The following is a 25580-nucleotide window of genomic DNA, read 5'->3' on the forward strand; positions in this document are numbered from 1 at the left end:
GGAGAGAGTGTTCTTTCGGTCTTGTGTCAAGATTAAAATGTCATAGAACACCATGATGAATGAGAGGAGGAAGATTAACCAATATTGTTATTATTGTCTCAATCTTTTAAATTTGACAATAACTCTGCAAAGTGGATTGTTAATGAAAACCTCATAGATTTTTGTTATGCAAAATGGCTACTCTCAAAATGCAGATTCTGATTTTCAGAATTCAAGACAAGTCTACTAAAATCAAACATATTTTTTGAGTTCAACAATCTTCAAACGAGAGCTTCAAAATGGTGAAATTTCAAATTGACAATGCCTAATCTATTCTGAAACAAACGTTAGTATTTACTGTGGGCCTTTTTGTTTAGTATCCAAAGTGGATTCATCCTTTTGCACAGATAAAGGATTCAGTGACAGGAAAAACCTGAAACAATGTGTAGAATAGCATAAACAATGTATAAGTCACGAAAATTTTATGACTGCTCTCAGACCAAGAGTTTCCAATAAGAATTTAAGCAATATACTACATGCAAAGATTATTCAAGAAAAATACTATTGGACAGAAATTTTAGAATGCACTATCATCATCATAAGAAAGTTAACAAATGGTCTTCTGATGAAATGCTCTGAAGTTATTGGATCATGTTACAATAGAAACTAATGCCTCCTATAAACTGGATGTGATCCATTCTTGAAGGAACATCTAAAGCATGATTTCTTAAACTGTGGGTGGCCAAAAATTTTAGCAGTTTTGATATTTCTTTAACATATTATAATAATTTTACAATTACCAAATATTTTTACACAATGTATCTGAAAATAGATAAAGATAAGACAATACAGATAAAGAAAAACACGAAAATGTTTCAACGCAGTCTTTTTATAATATAAACGTTCACTTTCCTTGCTTTGCACGTGATGCTGTCATTTCATCTGTTACTGTTAAATTTTCAGACTGTTCTATGTCTTAAAATTAGAAATTTAAGTTAATGACATAAAACTGCAATAGTATATTACAGTGCAAGTGAAAAAACTGACAGCGCAAAAAAAATCTTGGTGATAAAAAGTGGTTATGACTGAAAAAAGTTTAAGAAGCCTTGACCTAAAGAATTACGGGAGACCAGGTAGCAGTAAAACAAATCATCTTTTATCTACAATGTATGCAGAAATACAATGGCTCAGAAGTATGGAGATAAGAGAAACAATGGCTCAGAAGTATGGAAATAGACATACAATGGCTCAGAAGTATGAAGAAGTTACATCTGCCAATATAAGAATAGCTAAATATTTCTGCATAACTCTGGATTCAACTCTTGGCATCTCACATGCAGATTATCATGCGAATTTATTATGTGAATATATTTAATTATCGATTGTCGTGAGATATGTCCATGAATGTGAAATGTGAACAGAGATATTCCTAACATTCGTTCAGAATTCAATACCGAACAGAAATCTGAGGAATTGTACACAGCTATAATGAATACCTCAGCATCTCTTCAAATTAATTTAGTGCATTGTAGAAGCCAGTCACATGTCACAGCTGTGAACATGTCAGAAGCCTAAACCAGTCTCCAAACAATAATTAAGAATGAAAACAAATTTTTGAATTTATACACTATTCAGCTCATTCTCTGAATTTAGTTAGAACTTTGATGGCTCATTATTGCAATAAGTCTGCAAATTATTATACCTTTCTGCAAGAACTCTATTCAGCATCCATGATGGATTGGGAGAAACTGAAGAAGGACAGTATACAAATACACCAAAGGGTCTGCCGGTCCATGAGATGTTCACACAGAAGCATATTTGCAAGGGTTTGTGCAAGTAATTTTTTGCAAATCGTGGGAAGATATTCACGATACTTTGAAATCAATAGCAAATGGAAATTCAGAGAAGGCAATTATGAAAGCAGAAGTAGCAGTAATAATCAAAAGAATGACCAGATTTGAAAGTGCATTTATAACCGTTTTCTGAAGTAATATTCTGAATTATATCAATGTAGTCAGTAAAACCTACTGGAAGAAGATGCAAATGTTGGTTTGAACCTCTAGCAGAACAAATCCTTAATCTATTTTATTTTCTTGTGAGAATATTACAATCTGTGAAGAGGAGCTCAAGGCACTGTTTGGTGAGCAGAACTATACTGCAAGCAAAAAGTGTACCAGAAAGACAAAGCGACATTTCAATGAAAGTAACAACAATGAAGAAGATTTGAAGTTTCAAAATAAACATATTCCTTACAATGTAGATCGATTAATCTTGGAATCAGACTGTCAAAAATGTGCATACAAGAGAATGAAATTTTCTACGCTCTCTTTCAATTTCATGAACACTCTGGTGGTGAAATAAGGAGTGAAGCATTAAAAGTATGTGAAGTTTATTCATAGGGTACTTCAGGCAACCTAGCAGAAGAGACCTTGCACATCAAACAGCATTTGGCACTACAGGACAAAAAACATGTTAATATTAACAATATGGGCAACTGGATTACAGATCAGAATCTGCTTGGTGTTTTTACTAATATTAATATAGTTTTATAAATTTACAAATAAACAGTAGTGTGCAACTGTTCCTCGGAACATTAATTCTCATGCTTGAAACGAAATTAAACATACTTGCGCTCAAGTGTGCCTGAAAGCAGATTGAATGTTTTAGCAGTTTTATCAACATCTGACACTGCATTTTCATTTGATATTGTGATTAACATTTTTGTTGAAGATAAAATCAAATGAAAAATGTAATGCCAGCAAAAGTAAAACTGATTTTTATTTAATGTAAATATGTTCTAATATACTTTTAATATCCAGCTGAAATAATTTTTTGGTTCCATTTTATACAATTCTAATAAATGTTTGCATAAGTTTCATACTCCTTATTTTACTCGTTATTTTCAGTTTTACAAAAATATAGCATAGGCAACATATTTGTAAGTAATTATTAGTGTTTTAACATTTCACACCATAAAATGATCAGTACTTGCCAAACTGTAGGACAATCTGATCAATATTAAACCCATGGCTAATAAGATAACCATTATTTCCTCTTTCACAACAGCAATAATCATATATTATATAAAAAAAAAAATTCACTTATTTCATACAGAATATTTATAGCTTTTGTACAAATTAAAAGGCACTTAATTTTTTTAGGTATTTTTGATTATATGAAACCTCATGAAAAGTCACTCATTCACTGATGAGTTTGTCAATTAAGAAAAAAACTTGGCTATTTTTAAGGCCCATAGGTTCTGTTTTGTTCATTAATAATACTGAGAAGAAGAAACATTTTGTCTCAAGCTTTAACCCCCGCCCCAGAAAAAATCTATGTAGGGGAATACTAATTCCTGAAATGAGTGTTAACAATTCCATGCATACTCAAAAACATTTATGCACAAGCACAGGTTGATTATTATCACATGCACACTCACTAATATGCCAAAAATACCACAACCATGTTACAACTGGGGATGCAGATAATCAAAAAGTACTTTTTTTTTTTTTTAATTTATGTGTGTGTATTCATACACAATTATGAAAACATTTATAAAAGGTAACCACAATGAAATCAATAATGGTAGTCATAAAAAGTATAGAAAAATGCTATTTAAAAAAATTTCACAAATTTTCTTATATTATAATGATTTGCACACATCTAATGTTCCATTTTCTTTCCAGTTAAACTTCTCACATAAAAAAAGCTCAATATTTTGAGATACTTATATATTAGTAAAATCCCTTTGGCAGAGTATGTCTACATTTATAGAAGTAAAAGACTTGTACATGAAAAAAAAAAAAAAAAAAAAAAAATATTTATTTCATACATATTTTACCTTCAATTAAATTTATCCAAAAAATCAATAAATCTGGGTTAACAATTAGGCCTTTTTTTTCCGTTCTACTGCAAATTTCTTGTTGACTAAACTCTTTTATAATTCAGTGCTCTTGAACTCGATACCCAAATTTTATTTTTCACATTTTTATAGATTTTAATGTATAACCTATGAAATACTTTGTTTTATAATAAATTTTGCTTCTCATTGTATTAAAAAAATTAATTAGGAATACATTACTTTAAGAATTCATAGCAACTGTTTCTTTTAATAATTTCACACTATGTAGCCAAAACATTTTACAATTTCTTCCATTTTAAAACTGTATTTAATATATATATATACTTATATTGCTATACAATGCCAGAAAAATAATACATATAAGTTGTGAATCTGCTTGTTAAAACTGCAGAACTGTTATGCACATGATTTCCCAGAGTCGTATAATTCTGGAAATTTGGTGACTTCTACTGTGCTGGTGGTGCTAATGCCCAATTTTGCCCCTTATGTTTTCAGTTTTTGATGGTAAATTCTTTTCAGCAAAAACATTTACAGCTCTGATAATGAGAATTAACTAATTTGCATAATAAATAAAATCATGCAGTGTATACTAAAATATCAATCTAAAGTGATAGATGCTTTCAAGAAAGACTCTCTGAAGTAATTATGATATTTTTAAAATACACAAGCAGAAAAAATCATAACAAGCAAGTTGCCCACACGGCTATTTTAAAGCCTCCCACATGTAACACGAGCACCAGCTAACTTCACTTAAAAAGTTATCTTCAGAAGCATCTCTCTCTTCATACACATGTACTTTTCAGGTCCTAACTAGTTTAGTAGTCAGCATCACTGGCAACCATATAATTAGGCCCAGGTTTAAATACCTAGAAAGCTTGGATGCTTGTAAGTCTCTCGATGGCATTCAGAAACTTAAAATATAAGGACAGCTGAATATTCTCTTGAATTGTTAAGTAATGGGAGGAACAGAAGATCCTTAGACAATCTCTCAGGTGATTCTCCTTCAAAATTGGGATGGAGCTGGTTGTCATTATCAAACTGTCACTTACTAGGCATGCAGCGACAAATCACCTTGTCATGATAAAAATTGTGAAATTATTCTGATGTTTGCCTCTGAAAAGGGAGATAAATCACAACAACAAGTACTTTAACACGTGAAATGAACAAATGCTTTAACACTTAAACATATGAAGAAAATTCTGAAATTCATCTCGTGAACTCGTTCAATCCTGAAACCACAATTACAAGGTCTACCTTCACAGCTTTAACAACTTGTTCATTAGGTAAGCTTGAATAAAATGAAACTGGTTAGGAACATTCTTAGGGTATGACTAGACAGCCTGTATATTATATATTCAATACATTTAATTTTCATTCAAAATAAAAAGACATTGTTTATGAATCCGCAATATTCTTTTGTAAAACCTTACACAAAAATCTTAGCTTTTTGTAAAATTTGTCAGGAAAATATGCAAAATATAACTAACTCATTCAAGTATTTCATTTTGATTCCTCTATTTCAACTTGAAACTGTGTTCATTCCTCACACAGAAATAATAAAATAAAATCATTTGTCTTAGAAAGATAAAATGGTAAAATTTCTCTTACAATAGAGAAATATCAGAAATAAATCCATACAGAATTGAGCTTATGAAAAAGGATAAATAAAACTGAAGCAGTTTATGTCATATACAGTGGCTCCCAAAAGTGTTCGTAGACTTATGATTTTCATTGAAATAAGGCTCTATCTGTTAATTAAAAGTAAACTTTCTGAATGAGATTTTAATAATAAGATCTATAATTTATTCGTAACAAAATTACATGAAATATTTTTTTTAATATAGCGAAACTTTATTTTTAGGAAACTAATAATCAAAAAATTACAAACATTTTATCTCACAAAAGTCTTCATACACTGAAATATTTTTGGATAAAATCAAAATTAGAATTATCATTTGCCACTTTTTTAATTTTTGCATTGTGGTGGCATTTAAAAAAATCATTTGCTTTAATATTTTATTGTTTACTTCATAATATTTTATTTATTATTGAAAAATGGGTCACAGTGGTAAAGAAATTACAAACAGCATTCGAAAACTGATAATTTTTCACCATAGCAGTGGTAAATCAATTCGAAATATCGTTAAATTAGTTAAGTTATCCCATTCTACAGTGTAGTATGTGATAAAACGCTTTAAAGAAGAAAATCGGATTGAAAACAAGGTAAGAAAAGGTCGACTGAGAAAGTTAACTAAATGTGATGAGAGATTTATTATTAAAAAATTTGTGAAAAACCCACGTATGAGTGCTGTAAAAGATTCTGCAGAATTGAATGCAAAATGTTTTCTTCAATTTCACCTGAAACTGTTCAATGAGTTCTCAGAGAAGCTGGATTACATGGGCCTTCTGCCCATAAAAAATTTTTTGGTAGTGAGAAAAAACAGAAAGCTTAGGCTTTCATTCGCAAAATCAATGATAAATACATCCAAAACGTACTGGAATAATGTCCTATTTGCTGACAAAAGCAAATTTAACATTTTTGGTTCCGATGGTCGAATAATTGTATGGAGAAGAAAAAATGAGGAACTTCATTCTAAGAACTTATTTGGAACAGTTAAGCATGGCGGTGGAGGTGTTCTTGTGTGGGGGTGCATGGCAGCATCAGGACTTGGTAATTTGGTATTTACTGATGGCATAATGAATCATTCTCTTTATTTAAATATTTTAAGAGACAATTTAAAATTATCAGCCCAAAATTTGGGTATTGCAAACAACTTTATTTTTAATCATGATAACGATCCAAAGCATAAGACTCCCAAACATTCGCCTGTGGTGTCTCTATAATTGTCACAAATTTTTAAAATACCACCTCAGTCGCCAAATTTAAACCCCACAGAACACGTTCTGAAAGAATTGGAGGTTAAAGTACAAAAACACAACATCGAAACGGAAAGCAAACTCAAAACAGTCATGATGGATGAATGGATGAACATTGATACAGAAATTACAAAAAAACTAGTAAAATGTATTCCCAAATGCTTAAAAGCTGTTGTGGATGCTAAAGAATATCCTACTAAATATTAATTTACCAAAAAAGGAAAATATTTACTAAAATATCAAGATTTTTTTGAAGTGTATGAAGACTTTTGCGAGATAAAATGTTTGTAATTTTTTTATTAATTTCTTAAAAATAAAGTTTCGCTATATTTTAAATATATTTCATGTTATTTTGTTAGGAATAGATTATAGATCTTATTATTAAAATCTCATTCAGAATGTTTACTTTTAATTAATGGATACAGCCCTATTTCAATGAAAATCATAAGTGTAGGAACACTTTTGGGAGCCTCTGTATATGAATGTGCGCCGGCATCAGACAAGTAAAACTTCAAATTCTCACAGAACGTACGTTAAATGTAAGAATTTTGGCCGTGACATATCCACAAATTTGATGAAATAAGAAAACTATGCTTAAAGTTGGAACACAGCAAACAAAGTATTAGAAGCAGAAATATTGGTAAGGTTGTGAGGAGCAGAAAAATATTTAGTCAGGAATATTACATTATATACCTGAATCAACACTTTCACGTATTCCAAGGGATAGCCGGCTGCACTAACCCCTAACCTACCAAAAAGTTCAAACCATTCTACTCTCTGTGCTCTTATATCGCGACGATTGTGCAGAAATGCCATTATTTATTTATTTATTTATTTTAATTATCGCAATGACAAAGCTACAAACAAAAAGGACAGAATTCCCAAAATCCGCACTCGACACACAAAATTAAGATAAGTATTTTTGTCAATGATTTCATCAAACCGTTTGAGTGATGCCAACTGGAATACGAAACAACGCGATTTTACTTTTCTTATAATTTTGCATTTAATTGCTGCAAAAGTTTTAGATAATGCTAAATATTCTGTCTACTTAAGTGTGAACAAAAAAGTTCCTTAAAAAGTTATTATTTTCATTAATTAACTATTAATCAATACAATGTACATGGAGAAATATTAAAAATCTATTATGCCTAAGAATAATTTTAAATTATAAGAGAAGCGACATAGATAAAAAAAAAAAATGGAGTCATTGCCCAGGTAGATAAATACTAAATAATAAATAGCAGTAGCTCAATAGATATCAGTAACTCATCCTGTGTTCATATCTCCGTCAACATATGTCTCCATGAATGTTTTCGTAGATGTCTCAAGTTTAAAGTGAAAACAAGTCAGTACCCTCAAAATGTCCTTGACGAAAGCATCCCTCTTGTTAGGCAGATAGTCCTTAAATACTTTATCATGATCAAACAGCGGCCGAAAACCATCAGTCGCTGAATATGGTAGTTCTACTTAGTTTAAATCTGAGTGAACGGTCTCCTTGCTTGGGATTTTTCGTGGTTCTCCCCGCTGAAAATTGGATACAAGCCAGTTTTTTGCTAAAAGGTACTTCCCAAAAGCATCCCTCTTGATTGTCAGATAACCCTCGCAATGCTTTGCTTTAATCAATTAAACTGAACATGATCTAAATACGAATCTAAATATTCGGTAAAGATTTGAAACAAAGTACTGCAGAAGCTACATTATTAATGTTAGCAATTTGCTAATCTTTATTTTTTGATTCCAAGAAATCTTCAAAATATATGTAATCTGTTTTTGAAAAACATTTACGCTTTGATGCAAGTGTTGAAAGTTTATTAAAGTCCTTAGAGCTAAGGTTACTGTACTACAAGGTTTGCTCTTTTCGACTAGTTTCAATCAGTGTAGTGACATCGACATCCTTCTTCAAAGTAAGGGGCCCTAGTCTGGATACCATCGAGATGGAAGAACCGGTCGTTTTGGGGGATCTACTCGACAAAGAGCGAGTCTGGTGTCATCATTTCGATCATTACAAAGATTGACTCGTCGGAAATTTTTTCGTCAGCTTGTAGCTGCCGTTTAACTTTCTGATGTTGTTTTTGAGCTAAGCTGAAGGTAGTAGAGTTCACGAATAGTTTTTGGAAATTTACGTAATGGATATTTTATTTTCTTAAGATTTGCGAAAAACTCGAGTGTTTCGAAATAGAAATAACGTATTTGATGCTAACGATTCTACTTTTATTGGATTTTTCGAGTTACCAAACCTATAGCATGGACCCTTATCAATAAATTAAGGCCATATTTTACCGGAGCATCCACATTAGAGACAGTAATTACTACTGAATTAAAGGTAAGGAATAATTCGCTTGTTTTCGTATCAGTATGCTACAGGCTTTTGGCTATAGATCTATCAGATAAGCAATTTTTTAATTCAGTTTTAGCGAAAATAATATATTTGGTGTTTTTCTCATTCACATATAAAGAAAGAGTGCTTACTTTTAATTTAATTTTGTTAGAAATCTGACACTTCCCCCCCCCTTCTTACATGTTATATTTCACTATTGTTCTTTGGCGTGGGAGAAAGTTTTTTTCATGGATATTGCATACCTCTCCAATATGTCTCCGGCTGTTCTAATAAATTACATTGCCAACTAATGTAAATAATACCTCTAGGTATATAGGTATTCTCTTGAATGTTTGCTTAATCTGAAAAGGAAAAATTCAGCCCATGTGCTAAATAGAATGTCCTCCAAGAATGTAGCTTTTCATAGTCCTTTGCATGCTTTTACGTTATTATCAATTAGGTTCATTCCGTTCCTATTTTATCTGAAATTTGTGAAGCATTTCTGTTTTGAATACTTGCATTGGAACTTTTCTTTTTAAATTAACTCATACTAAAATGTATTAAAAGTTCATTTAAGTTACCGATGTTGAACCATGATATGGAGTTCATGTCAATAATATATGTTTTGTATAGTATTTATGCAAAATGTTTTTGATATCTGTGAAAAATTAATTATCAGATTGTACTCAAAGATCTGTAAGAACTTTAAGTAAAGCAATGTCAGTTTGAAATGCGTATCTTCAGTTAAACTGAATATATTAAAGTTACGTTGGGTTATTATTTGGAATTCATGCCAGTATTTCCTGTTGTGCAGGATTGTATTTGCTATGTATCATAACTTAAAAAATCCTTCTCAAAAAGCTGTAAGAGTTCAGTGTTTGTCAATTTGAAATACATATCTTAAGTTAGAAGGAATATATTAGACTTGTAAAAATAATGATCATACAATTTGGGGGGAAAAATATTGCGAACTGAGAAATTTTTATATTCTATGTTGGGAAAAAGATGACAGTTTCACTTCCGTGACTGAATTCCATGTATATTATAGACATCCCTATTTTTTAGATGTTTTACATAAATATAGCTATATGGTGAATTTAAAATATTACATTACAATGTGGATATTCTTCTCTGTTGATAAAAATTCTGCAGCTTGTTAAAAAATTAAGGCTGTGTTACGTTCAACTATAGCAGTGTTTATGAAGGTCTGCGGTAAATGGTGGGATCACATTAAGAAGTCGGGTGACGTTTTCACGTGATAGAAATCAAGATTTAGCGTATGTTCGGTGATTTAAATACGATGTATACAAGAAAATCCAAGATATTTTTGTAAAATATTTCAAACAGTCAGTCTGTGTTAGTAATATATATGAAACCTTCTGCTCAATAAAAAGGAGTGTTCTGAATATATTCATGTTAATGTCTGTAGTGTAAAATAGTAAGAAATGAAATGCTGCTGGGTAGACAATAGTAAGAAATTTCGTATTTTATCGTATGTATTTGAACTAAACTGGCCAGAGATGTCCATATATCAGTTTAAGTAGATTTTATGTCATGAAAATTTATTATTTCTGAATTATAAGGTTTAATTCAAAGTCAGTAGAAAAAAATCCGTATAAGTCTTTATTTATTTTCAGAGAAAAAAGGATCAGAAATATTAACAGGGATATGTTTTAAAAACATGATAAAGGTTAAATGTAAGGCAAAATGTCTAAATGGAAAATAGAAAGTTTAAAATTTACATTTGTTTGACACGTTTCGTGAATCCTTTGAACAAAAATGAGATGTGTAAAAGAGAATCTGCGACGTTTTGTATAGTGTTTCAAAAAGTTAGTATAATACATTAGAAGAGAAAGTTCTGAGTATCACCTGTTATGTTTAACCTGTTAAGTATGGTGAAATACATTAGAACAGAAAGTTTTGCGTATCTAGGTATTAGTAGCGTAAAAAAATAAGAAATACAATATACCAGTTAAGCTATATGGAATGAACATCTTACTTATTGGTTTAAATTTACAGAAAATATTATCCATGAAAACCTCTAGAGGGAAATTATATGCGTGCAAGTTCCAGTTTAAATTTCATAGACAGAGAAATATATATGTAACTCTACGCTCCGAGAAATGGAGGTGTAACATCAATAAGTATTTGAAACAAGGAAAACGTTAAGAAAAATCTTAAGAGGAAAATAAAAGAAAGAAAAAAGAAATGACAGAAGAAAAATTCTTCAAAGTATTTTTTAAAAAACAATTTTATTAAAAAAAGAAAGAAATATTAAAAATTACTTCTTGAAGTAAAATATAGGAAGGGGAAAAAAGGACTGAGTTCGTAAAAAATAGAAAAAAGAAAAAAAAATCGTATGAAAAATAAATATAACTTTATTAAAAATAAATAATGTAAAACACGGAAAGAAAAGAAAAAAATTGTAAAATAAAAAGAGAAAAAATTAAAAATTGTGAAAACGTATTACTTTTATAAAATCTATTACTTTTGTAAGTTAAACGTAGGGGAAAAGAATGCAAAACTTAAAAATGTGGAAAGAAAAGAAAATCTTATGATTGTATATAAAAAATATGGTGTGAAAATTAGTAAATTTAATTTAACGGCGAGAAGAAAAGAAAATTACATAAATTATGTTTGTACCTCAAAGAAAAGGGAAATTAAAAATATCTTAACCTAAAATAGAAACAAAATAAATTTAAAGTTATGAATTCATTCATTATCGAGGATGTACAAAGGTCTAAGCAATTTTGAACAAAGTCCGTTGTACAAAGTCAGTTGCACGAAGAGGATGGACACAGTTAAATAATAGGATTCATAAGACAAAAGCATGGCTTTGTGTTATCGTCCACGTTTCCCATACCGTAGTTGTAGGGTTCAAGTCCCAGCCGTCAGGTTATTTTTAAAACTCGTGCAAATACATGAACTTTTTCCATTAAATACGACTTTATTAAGTCAAATAATATAATCAATTAAAATAATGGTTAATAACTTGGCCAGGATCTACGAGAACCAATCGGCATGCACTATGGGTAAGACTACTGCTCTCTAGCGGTCGTTGCTGAACTGAATAGAATGCACTAGAAACTTCTAGGATGTTGCAATCACGTGGCGGATTTGCGTTAATAGATATGCGCGGACATGAAACCGGATTACAACACAAACAGGATGAAACAGGCGGCTGACGTAGCAATAGCAAGATAATCCGAGGTGACAATGCGTGATGACGTCACGAACAGGATGCAAGTCGTCCGGGGTTAAGCCGCGTGGTTGATGACGTAGCAACCATCGCGTGCCTAATTCCCTCCCCCCTGTGACCGCCACGCAGTCCCAGCGCCAGAGCGCCACATGACGCAGAACAGGCCTTTTCTATCTACTGGTGCAAAATTGATATGCAAAATATTACATTATGCAAATATTTTCCTTAGTATATATGTTTTACCTTTGTATTTTATGAAATAAATCATAATTTAACCAATATTAATTTTCAAAATTTTCCTTTTATATCATTATTCTTCAATTTCAGTGTTCTGACAACATTTTCCTATGATTTAATTCCATATCGAAAAAAAAAAAAAAAAAAAAAAACTCTTTTTACAAAAAATTTTTTGTATATTTTAACTCTAAAATACATGTAGACTTGAAATATGTAATAAAAAAAAGTACGCAATTTTTGAACCTATTTTGATAAAAAAAAAAAAAAAAAGTACGCAGTGAGAGAGTTAAAGGGCAACTGGGAGTTAGAGGACCCAATTGCCAAATCCTGGTGGTGGAGAATCATTATCCACCACCTTTTTTAGTTCGGGCGCCACTGTAGAAACATTATTCAGTTTAAAAGCTGGAGACATGAAAAATGAACAATTCCCTCTCCGGGACTTTAACCGTGGACCTCTTTAATACGCGCCGAACTTGTTGACCATTACACCACGAAGGCATGCTAAGAAGGCGGGAGAAATACCTTATAAGCTTATGAGGCATCATTTTCAATACTTGGAACGTTGGTTTTGCTGACTTTTATTGTATTAAATTGCTTAGAAGTTGCATAATATAAGTACTGATTTTTTAGATCATTTATGAAAATGTAGTTATTTGTCAATCATGATTTCTTAAGGGTCAAATGAGTGTCATTTTGACCCTTAAGAATTATTTTTTTAACAATAATTAAGCAAAATTTTTGAAACTGAATAATATTTCATAATACCTTTAGAATCGCTAAAATTTTGTAAGTTTATTGAAATCAAGCTAACGTGGTTGATATTATTTTTGATTTATTTATTAACTTTTTTTGTTGAGTAATCTCTGCCTGGGGAGCTACTGAAGAAATTTCACCATCTATTACTTCGATATTCTTTGCACAGTGGTTTTAGTGCGTTATTTTTTTCCCTGATAGATCGAAGGTTAGTTCTAGATTTTATAGAATTTGCTGCTTGCTCGATCCTGGTGATAGATTTAGGGAGACGAAGAACAGAACTGCTAGGAACGTATGTTGCTTTGGATATTGATATTTCAGGAAAAAACATTTAGCAATGGAATAATTCTGATTCATAAATGTAGGTCGAGAGGAAACTTTATTGTGCATAACCTAAACAGGAGTAGAAGACAGTTCTGTTTACCATTTTAGTGGCAAAACAGGATAAAACTGGAATAAAAATATGGTAGACTGAGACTTTACCATATGATGATACAGGCGCATTGTCCCACGATACGTTCAGGTTCTTGAAATGCTACATTGTCAGCTGCAGAATATTAACAACATTGCTAGAAACAATGATATCCAGGGCAACAGAACCCCCCTCTTTTAAAAAGGAAATGACTCGGGCGCTCTGGACCCAAACATATTATGGTTTGGAATTTGTTCGGTAAAGTGTGAATGTTTCTACGCAAATATCCATTTTGGTCGTTCCTGAATTCATTTGAGAGACGTCTGTACGTAAGGACAAACACATTTTATTTCAAAACCGATTGTAAAATGGATTCAAAAGCGATTTTTTTTTTTTTGTGATGTTTCATTTAGATTTTAATCTCTACATACGTATGTATGTATATCGCATAACTCAAAAACAATTAGCTGTAGAACGTTGAAATTTTATACATTGGACTGCTATAACATCTAGTTGTGCACATCTCTTTTTACTGCAATCGGCATTGCCAAGCATGCCTATAAATATATATACACCCGCCCCCTTTACCCGACTCTTATTTTTGCAATCGTTGGTCTTAGTCATATACTTCCATTACATAAGTATTTTAAAAGACGAAAACATTCATATTTTAGCAATGTGAAATTTTAAAAAAAATAATTTTCGACAAATAAGGAAATCTAAATTTCTTCCGGTTCGTATACTTGTTATGAAACAAATAAAATTATAAGAAGTTTGACGAACGTTATAAAAAGTTTGACGAAAGTACGACAAAAATTGACCTGGATATTTAATTTTGAAATTTGCAACTTTTGATGCTATTTTGAACTTGTTCTGAGGATTTTAAATTAGAATAATTCTAGGAATTTAGTATAATGAAGTCGTGTGTTGTTCACATTATTTTAATCCAGAAAACTGAATTCCAAGCCTTGAGAAATCACAGATTTTATGTAATGAATGTGTAGAAAAACGGTAAAGAATGAAATGTTAATTTATTATGAAAATTCTTACTGAAGAGGCACTTGAGTAAGTATTACATTACAATTTTGAATTGAAATAAACACGTGAATATTTAAATCCTTCGATCAACGGTATTTAGACATTCCTTGTTTGTTTCACCACAGGTTAGAGTGAGACGTTATTTTAGTTCTTTGCATCATAAAAATAGTAAACATGCAATTCCGAAGACTTACGTAATTACCTAATTACCCGCTTTATAGAATTTAATTAACACCCTTTCTTTTAAAGATTTTTTTTTAAAGTATTTCTACTGTATACCAGGTATGGAAAAATAGTTTAAACCGCGAGCCAAACAGATCTTTTATAGTGGATCATAAAGGTCTGTAATGGACAGGGTCTATAACGGCCCATATCCATAATGGATAGTGTCGTGACAATCTTTTACGGTGCCCTTATTATTTTCAGGACGCTATGGAGAAGGCCAACAGATCCTTCTCTTATAGCAATCTTTTAAAAATTTCCAATTTCTAAAGAGCATACAGGTTCGTCAAAAACTGAATCAGCTCCTATTGGAGAGACAGCCCCGAACATTACTTATTTAAATACCTTCTCCCAGCTGAACATCGTCTAAAATTTCCGTACTCAGAAAGTAAAATAAATCCTTTTACAAAATATGCTACCCAGAATTACCATCTCAGATAGGAAATCATAAACATAATGAATTTCTTGTTCACAAGAGGCTCTGAGCTATGCAGACCAGCCTAAAATAGCAGAACAAACATATCCCTTGAGCAAGAAGTGAAACTGAAAGAGCGTCGCGTTTCCAAAAGTGCTACAGCACATTTTCTGTAAGAGAAAACCACATGCAACTAGAACTATCGAGCAATATATAGCCAGCAATGAGACTCGTAATAATGAAAACCTTATAAGGAATTTCTGCAGGCTTCTTATCATGCCTTCGTAGTGTAGTGGTCAGCAAGCCGGGGGCGTATTCCAGAGGTCCATGGTTCGATTCCAGGCGAAGGCGCTGCTCATTTTTCATCCTGCATGCTATGAAAAACTCCTAATATCTACAATGGCGTCCGAACTAAAAAAGGTGGTTGATGATGATTCTGTACTACTAGGATTTGGAGATTGGGACCCCAAATCCCCAATCCCCCTTTAAAAGCCGGAGTATATGAGGTATTTCTCACGTCTTCTTAGTGTGCCTTCGTGGTCTGCACGCTTGGCGCATAATCGAGAGGTCCGTGTTTTGATTCCCGTCGAGGGCATTGCTGATTTTCCACTTCGATTGCTCCAAAAACAACCTTATGTCTTTACAACCTAATGAGAACATTCTGACTTATCAAATTTAAAACTCCATCACAAGAACAAATGTGTACAGAAACCTAATAATTTTACCCAAAATTGTAGAATGTAACCTCAAACATCCAACCTAACTGCAACAGAGTAAAAATGTTAACAAAACTGGAGCTATTCACGATGGCAGGTAAGTGCGAGAGGTACCAACTTGAAAGCACCAATGTAAAAAAAAGAAAAAAAAGAAAAAAAAAAAATGTAATTGTGTCTTTCCGAATGTGACAAACACCTGGTGAAGTAGTAGAGAGATTTACTACCCACCAGAAGGATAAGAGCCCGCAGTGAGGAAAGCACTAAATACAACGCATTGCAAGGAACGTCTGGAGGGGTCCCTTGTAGGCTCTGTGAGTGTAGTTATCTGGATAATTAATGCGGCTGGACAATACCCATATTACCAAAGGTTAGGCAATAAGTGTTCATCGTATTTCACTATATCCATATCCACGTTAGTCATCAAATGATTAACATGTACAGTAAGACCCCGCTTAACGCTGTTTCGTTTAGCGCTGTTTCGGTTTAGCGCTCTTTTATTTCAACCCGGGGATTCTCCGAAATTGTGCGCAGCGCTAGGTTTCCAAATAACATATCCGAAACAGTGTAGTTGTGTTTCTTGCTTTTTATCATTTGAAACATTTGTTGACATTATTGTAAGTTTAAATTTGTATAATACTATAACGATTAATACAGTGACAAATATTATGATCTTTAGTTTTTATCATGGGTGATAATAATAAAAAACAAGAAAAGAAAGCAACCTAGAAAAAGCATTTCACTGGAAACTCAAATGCAAGTGATTAGAAGATTAGATTCTGGTGAACGTCAATCTCAAATTAGCGCTGCATTGATTTTGGCAACTTCAACAATAAGGACAATTCTTAAGAATAAAGAAAAAATACTGTCATCGGCAACTGCAACTACGTCAAGCTCTGCAACTAGAATTACCCGTTCTAGAAATAACATTATAGAGGAAATGGAAAAACGACTGTGTATATGGATTGAAGACGAAATTGAACGCAATATGCCATTAAGCCAATCTATCATAAAGCCTTCTTGACAAAAAGGCAGAAAATTGGAAACCCAGAATAGACTGAATGATCTGACTGAGAATTTTATTTGTTTTTAAAAGTATATGCGTTTATATTGTTTTTATTTTTGTAAGAAATAAATGTTTGATTTTATTTTTATTAAAAAAAACATTATTAAATTTAATGCCTAACCATTTTTTATCCGTCTTCCCCTAACCCCATTATTTACATGTTAAGATAGCCTCGCTTAGCGCTGTTTCGCATTACGCTCTACTTCGATGGAACGTATCCCCCGCGTTAAGCGGGGTCTTACTGTATCCTATTTCATTAAAAAAAAAATTAAGGGTGAAATGTTCTTTTCCTAAGCTCTCTTTTCTGGTCAGTCTTTATCTCAACAATGTTACTGAACAACATATTTCATTGCTTAATTTCTAAACTAAAGCTGTTCGAAATGATCGGCCTATAGCCCTAGGTAGATGCGCATGCTTTCTAGTGTTCTCAGCATAGGTGGATCGGTGGTAGAGTGATGCTTATATATGCGCATATACACTGTAACAATAGATACGCACCAGTGCTGCTGATTTCCCTAGTCTACATATAAAATTGGGTAGGAAAGAGATGAAAATGTCGTAGCACAGGATTTCATAATGGGGAGGATTAAGTAATTAGAAGGGTCAGCATTTGCACATCTCTGCCGTTTGAGTGATTATGGTCCGCAAGTTTATATATTTAATACACTTAGCATTAATAGCTTTAGTATCCTCCGTTAATATGCACAGTCATTAGGTTTGTGTGACGCGGGAGACGTAAAAAATGAGCAATGCCCTCGCCGGGGCTCGAACATGGGCCTCTCAAATACGCACCGAGTGTGCTAACGGTTACACCACGAAGGCATGCAGAAAAAGGAGGGGTAAAATACTTTTTATATTCCTTACTTACATAACTTCGCTAGGTTTAAGATACAAGACGATGATAAATATAAACTATGTGGTCTGTTTGGTGATACTTCCTCGAGGTATGTCCCTACTTTAATAGCTTAAGAAACAATAAAAAAAAAAATTGATTTTGAAAATCCCTTTTTATGCTATAAATGTTTCGCACATTTATGTAAATTTGTGATGAAAATTATTAACGGTGAGCGCCGGGCAGTGAGAATCAGTGTATGATTTTTGCTTTTTATTGCCATCACTATTTGCTCTGTTTTACTAATTTTTTGTTACCAATTGTGTGTGTTTTTCGCTTTTTTTTTTTTTTTTTTTGTCTTTGGTGTTTACTCTTGTCTAAATGTTTGTGCCTGTTTTTTTTTCTTCACTTTTATGTTTATATTTATTATTAATACATGATTATTTTCATTTAGTTATTTTATATTTAAATTATTTTCCTTTGTTGAAATGGGCGTGGCTTTTATGACCCTGAGACCAACTTGTTTGGTTATGTGGGCCGGACTGCGCCCACTACTGATAGTACTGATGCTGATACCTTATATACTCCCTTTTAAAGGGCGACTGGGGATTAGAGGACACAGTCGATAAAGCCTAATAGTGAAGAATCAGCATACACCAAATTTTTTTTTTTAATTCGGACGCCACTGTAGATTTATTAGGTTATTATTACAATGTGAGCAAACTGAAGAAATGAGTAATGCTCTCGTCGGTACTCGAACCTCGGACTTCTGGAATATGCGCCGAGCGTGCTAACTCACGAAGGCATGCAGAAAGGCATGCAGGCGTGGCTGCATGACTCACGAAGGCATGCAGCCCACGAAGGCATGAAGGAAGGAGGCAGAAAATACCTTATAAATATACTATTAGATTATTTCCTATATATTTGGTGTTTGTTAAAAATTCGTGGAAAAAAACGGTAGATTTCCAAAAAGGCCACTAATTCATTTTAATTATCACTTAGCTATTAAACAAAATTTGAGCAAATTTAGACAATATACGCTTAAATTAAAATATGAAATAAATATGAAAGAGAAATTAAAATGGACTTCATTTGTTTTAAGCAACGATTTATTTAAAACAATTTTTCTTCTTTCTGACTCCGAATTCATAAAGGTCTGTTAAAAGCTGAAGTAACTATTTTGGTAAAGAAATTCGTGTAAATTTGAAAAAAAAAAAAAAAAAAAAAGTTAAGAACGGTTTATTAGGTGAAAATGTTTGATTTGATGAAAAAATCGAATGCTGAAAAAGTAAAACTTTCTGAACATTCTGGTGATAGCCTATTCCCAACAATTACATTATTTCTTGAACAACATATTGTATAATTGCAAGAATATTGCATTGAATATTGACTTTTAAAACGACAACAACAATACTTATCATTCTTTAACAAAAGAACAAACAAGCAAACTTCAACAAATATAAAACTTAACAAGTAACTTATATATTCTGCATCAGAAATTTCACTTGAGATACTTCTGGTTTTCTTTAAGTTTTGAATTAATTCCTTTTGAGTATTCTCTCCATAACTATGAAATTTCAAGGTTTCTTGGAGTCTCTAAGCAGTAAGTCATCTTAAATGTTCAAGTGTGCAGATTTGTATACCTGTTGAGTGAAGAGATTATTTTAAAACTATTTAATGAAACTTTCACGTTCCTTCATTTTCCTTAAAGATAATACATATTAACTAATCATAAATTTATGCAGATTTAATCAAATTATTGCATGATACTAAGTTTTTGAGAAATACTAACACAAATATTAAGACAGGTTTTTTGAAGTTTTTAAATAATTGTAGAGAAAGAATACTGCCTTAAATGCTAAAAATCCCCTGTCTTAAGGTCTTCGCAATACGTAAAATTGATCATATACGGAATACCAATACCTGAGAACAAAAATGTTTAATAAAGCTACTTTAGTCAGTAAATGCAAGTTTCTGATTTGTTATTTTACCGTAAATCATTCAGAATTTTAGATTTAGGATAATGATTAAAAATTAAAAAAAATTAATTTAATATTAAATTGCTAATTGATTATTTTATTACTGCAAAAGAAAGCAATATGCATTACAGTAAAATGCAAAATAATTATGCGCAACATTTTTAAGACATGAATTAGGTTCCTCCATAAATGGGCTGGTGGGAAAGCAGAAATTAAGACACTATTTGAGTTGTGCGCGAATGCTTATAATCTTCGAAATTACAAATATTACAATCAATCTAATTATATCATTAGATAGATGAAAGAGCATATTAGCAAACGAAAAAAATGCTTGTAAATTGGACAAAAATAGCCAAATTTTAGGGATGTCAAAGCTCCGTGTGCATGTGCGACCGTGTGCGAGTGACAAGGTCATCTGGCACACAGTCGCGCGTAGACAGGTAAGTGTGTTCAGGTAATGTTTGCTGTATTTTGTTTAAATTTCACCAAAAATAATTAATAATAAGTTAAAAAAAGGCATTTCATTTTACGAAATATCATTTTAATCTCAATATGATGTCAAGTAATTATTCACTTGGCAATTCGTTTATAAATTTAATATTTACTAGGATTATACAGTGGATGGACAAAAATATGGAAACACCTTGTGAAATGCATGTTTGAAAAGAAAGATTGATTTTAATGAAATATGTAGGTGGCGCTGGCGTTTTTGACTACTGACGCCACCTATACAACTTCGTAAATGTGCTAAACAGTTCAGTTGTTGTCGGAGTACTGTTATGTGAGGTTGTCATTGCATTATGTCAGAGTTAACAGACTTCGAACGTGGGCAAATTGTTGGAGCACGTATGGTAGGTGCTTCCGTAAGCAAGGTAGCCGAGGTGTTTAGTGTTTCAAGATGTACTGTATCGAAGATTTATTCCGCATATTTGAAAAGCGGAAAAACATCATCTGCTAAATCACAGCGCGGACGAAAGTGTGTCCTGAGTGATCGTGACAGACGATAATTAAGGGCAATTGTGACGAAAAATAAGAAGACCCCAGCTGCAAAAGTTACTGCTGAAATGAATGTTGTGTTACCGAACCCTGTGAGTACCAAAACAATTAGAAGGGAGCTTCATAAACAGGGAATCGCTGGCCGTGCTGCAATCGAGAAGCCACTCATCAGTGATGTTAATGCCCGTAACAGGAAAAGGTGGTGTTAAAGTCATAAAGCCTGGACTATAGAGCAGTGGAAGCGAGTAATATGGTCTGACGAGTCTTCTTTCACATTGTTTCCCACTTCTGGCCGAGTTTACGTCTGGAGAACGCCATCTCAAGCCTATAATACAGACTGCTTGTTGCCAAGAGTGAAACATGGCGGGGGTTCTCTTATGGTTTGGGCAGCCATATCGTGGTTCTCTGCTAGCCCCATGATAACTGTGTCAAGGCACATGACTGCCAAGACTTATGTGAACATTTTGGCCGATCAAGTTCATCCCATGGTACAAACTTTGTTCCCCGATGGTGATGGTGTCTTCCAAGACGACAAAGCCCCTGTTCACACAGCTCACATTGTCCAGGACTGGTTTTCTGAGCACGAGGATGAGTTGTCCCATCTTCCCTGGCCACCACAGTCACCAGACCTGAATATTATCGAACCTTTGTGGTCTACATTGGAACGGAAAGTGAGTTCTCCTTATCCACCGCCAACATAGTTATCAGAACTTGCCACCGTTTTGCAGGAAGAATGGTAAAATATTCCCTTGGCAAACATACAGGAACTGTATTTATCCATTCCGAGAAGACTGCAAGCTGTTTTGGATGCCAACGGGTTTCCTACACCATATTAAGCAAAGAAACATGTTTTTTTAAAGGTGTTTCCATATTTTTGTCCAACCCCTGTAACTAATAATCTTAAATACCTTATTTCTTATATCATCGATCAATTTTGCATAGGATCATTTCGAAGGTATAAATGTAATAAACAAAAAGTAAAATAAAAAAAAAATCTGTATTGGTAAAATATTTTGTTTGTTTTATTTGTTCTATAACATTCTCTTGCTTTCGTTAATAATCCTACACATTAAACACCAGGGGTTCTTTAAACTAAACTCCATCATTTTTTTTTTCTGGTTTTTTTTAAATGCTAAATTATTTTTAAAAGTTAAAAATTTCTACGCGTAGGCTATTTTCGCTTTTATATAAACTAATTAAAAATTAGTATTTGCAATAATTTTTTTCTTTGCTTATTGTATTAATCATTTGGACTAAAGACATCTTTCTGAAATTCATGTAATACATAATCTGCTTATAATAACAGCATTAAAAATTGTGCAATAAAATAACGCAATTGTGTAAATTAATATATCACGCAAATTTTGAGTTTTGAATTAAAACATTTATCTTCATTTTAATGTGCTGTTTGCCTTATTCCATTAACAAAAATATGCTTCACCATTAATTTGCAATGATCAATAGCAATGGAATGTAGGCGTACTCCATATACTTTATTTCTTTGTGTATGCATGTACATTCTATATGCACATCAAATGTACTGCATCATCATTGCTTTCTTTTATTTATAAAAATGCCTAGAATTTATCATATAGATAATAACTTTAAACGCGCATAATTCGTTCCACATTCGGAACGCTAGTAGCAGCATCTCAACGGTAAAACCCCTGAATGCTGGTAGTTTGCTCAGAGTTCGAATTCTGACGAACGGGCTGGTTGCATGGGCATTTTTGTGGTTTCTGAATGTGTAATACGAATAGTAGCCAATTTCTCTTAAAAAGTCCTGCATTAAGATATCTTTCTCTTATGAAGATTGTCCTTGAAAACTTAACAATAATCTAATGAACGGGACAAATTTGCATTCAGTTATTGGTTTTTCTCAGCAGCACCACTTTAATACAGTTTCCCTTAGAAAACTCCACAAGTGAGTAACCCTTTTGAGGCCTATAATCCATGTGCGCTTTACCATAATCAATTCACGTGTCATTCATAAAACTTAAAATTCTAGCACTTTAACCCCCATATTCATTTAATATATAATAGCATTTACGTAATTAAGTAAAGGCGAATTATGATATATTAGTTATATTAATTTAGCTAGGTAAATGCTATAAATAATAAAATATGAATATTAAATGAATAACGAAATATTAAAAAAACTTGAGAATAAAGCATATAGTAATTTAATTTATTGGTATAGTTTGAATAAGAAATCTTAATACTTACGTTATCCCATTGGTTACCGTGAAATGCAGCCAAACAGCACGATGTATATAGTACTAGTTATATATATATATATATATATATTTAAATAGATACCAGTTACATATAGTGCTCGTTATAATGCTATTTATTGCCAGTTATACATAGATAAACGTGACGTAATAACACACTCATAACATCCGAGCGTTCGTGAGATGTAACCAGTATAGATTCTTGAGGAGCCACCTTTAGGAACAAAGATAAAAATTAACTGTTATTTCTATATTTCTTTCCATTGCCTTATAAAAAAAAAAAAAAAAAAAAAAAAAAAAATCTGAAATGTTTCAGATTTTAAATTACGTCCAAAGGGGCGTTTTTTAACATTTTGTGTGTTACCTTTCTTTATTAAATACCATGTTCCTCGCACTTAAACCATAAGATCCAGTGCAACAGCAATATCGCAAAATAGTTTTAAAACGAGCATATCTTTAGAATTTCCGATACAGAGACTCACGCGCTGGAGATAAAAATGTTTTTTCTGCACAACGTTGCCATTGCTCGCTTTGAAATCCTTGAGTTTGTTAATCAAAAATTCGTCAAAGTTTTAAAAAATAGGAAATCGATCATAAAACAAATTTCAAATTTCAAATTTGGTCTTCCACATGCTCATATTCGTTGGAGGATTACGTTATTCAAAATTCGATGACTCTATGTACCGTTGTTTTATCACAATACGAGAAATATACATACATTTATGCAGATTTTTCATTATTTAATTTCTTCAAATATAATGCAGGACTCTAACATTTTGTGGCAACAGTTTGAAAAGTGAACCGACATTTATGAGTCCGACGCAAAATGCGAAAACGAAACTAATAGTCCTTCGGGATTCAAATCCCTTTGGACTAAAAAAAAAAAAAAAAAAAAAAAAAGACTAAAATTTATTAATTAGCTGCCTTCTACAGAAGTTATGAAATTCTACTATCAAAAAACATTGAATAACGAATGAAAACAAATATTGAATAAAAAGTAAAGCTAATGCTGCAATACCAAATATACTGTTTTATTTCGGTTGTTACTGAAGGTTGACACAAATGTGATGGAAACTTATAATTAAATGTCTTAATTTTTTAATTGTTACAGGGACAATAAAAAATGCAATGTTTCTTGGTGTTTTTCATGAACTGTGTTATTTTTACAGCATTTAAATACTGCATATTTAAATAGGCATGTCTCTCTTATTCTCTTATAGATGAAATATGAAACATATTCTCATCACCTTGATCCTGCTCATTAAAATGGTGAATTTTAGCTCTTCCAATTTACAAAAAGAATTAAAAGCAAGTATAGATAAAGCATTAATGACTTGTTCTAATCTCAGACCTCCTTTGGAACCTGTCTTGGCAATATCACCTTCGAGATATCCACAATTAGTCGCACTATTGAATCTACAGGCAGGAGGTAAGTATATTTTTATAACTTATTTCCTTACTGGATAACTGCAAGATAAAAGCATTTTCATTCTACTTTATGGGATGGATGTAATTGTCTGTCCCTTCCTAAGAGGCAATGGTGGCTCACCTATTAGGATCCTCCATAATAAAGAGACCACCACATTTGGCCTTAGGAGTGGCCGATGCCGGCATGGGCAAGTGCCCGCTTTTGGAAAAAAAAAAAAATTACAATTAAGAGCCGCTTTAAATATGCCAACTTTTGTCTCTTTCGGTAACTTTCCGGTATGTTGTAACTTATGCAAATGCCAATAATATTATCTTCCATTTTAGTTGCTCCTTGTGGACCCGAAGCATCTCATTCTCAGTTTTCTCTCGAAGATGAAACGACATGGCGTTTTTGTACCCTTGGAAACTGCAAGCGAGAAGTAAGTGTATGCATAAAATTAGGAGATTCCTAGTCTTAATTTCTAAAATTAAAAGTATCGAACCTTTATGGAAAGCCGTCGGGAGAGACCAAGAGAAATAATAGAAGTAAATGATAGTAAAAAAACTCAATATCTAATCATAAATTACAGTAATGCATCTAAGAACTGAAATGAAATGAAAAAAATGACAGGTTGCTAAATCAGTGATAACAAGGCATCATTCATCGAAGTTAAAAGAAAAGTTTTGAGCAATATTTTTTCACGATCAGATAAAATTGTTTCTAATTTTACTTTCCAAATCATTCAAAGCCTTCTTGACTAAGCGAGTGAAGCCCATAAATACTCCTCTTTCAAAGAAGATATCTAATCAAAACTGGAGATGGTTTTTCTTTCTCTTCAGGTGCTCAGGTTCTTCTGAGGGAAAGTGCATTTCAGTTATACATTTAGTAATCAATATCAATGCCAATTTTATTAACTTCTGAAAACAAATATCGCATTAGCAACAGAAATATACATTTTTACAGCGTTACAGTGATTCAATTATGCAAATTTTTTGAAGCTTATCTTAATGGGGCTAGAGCTAGAATTACGATGTCCTT

The 25580-nt window shown here is 32.3% G+C and overlaps 1 protein-coding gene across 1 annotated transcript in view; it reads right to left on the reverse strand.

The window, feature by feature from the left end:
* Positions 1-7666, reverse strand: part of LOC118188819 (mitochondrial carrier homolog 2-like) — a 42055-nt gene extending 34389 nt beyond the window's left edge. Inside the window, exon 1 of the mRNA XM_035359337.2 lies at positions 7412-7666. Coding sequence (XP_035215228.1) covers positions 7412-7534 — 123 coding nt within the window. The 5' untranslated portion in view covers positions 7535-7666. The remainder of the gene's footprint in view (positions 1-7411) is intronic.
* Positions 7667-25580: the final 17914 nt, after the last annotated feature.

This window comes from Stegodyphus dumicola, chromosome 9 (assembly GCF_044657685.1).
Source record: "Stegodyphus dumicola isolate Sdum_Otavi_A_Nest chromosome 9, ASM4465768v1".
Taxonomy (NCBI): Eukaryota; Metazoa; Arthropoda; class Arachnida; order Araneae; family Eresidae; genus Stegodyphus; species Stegodyphus dumicola.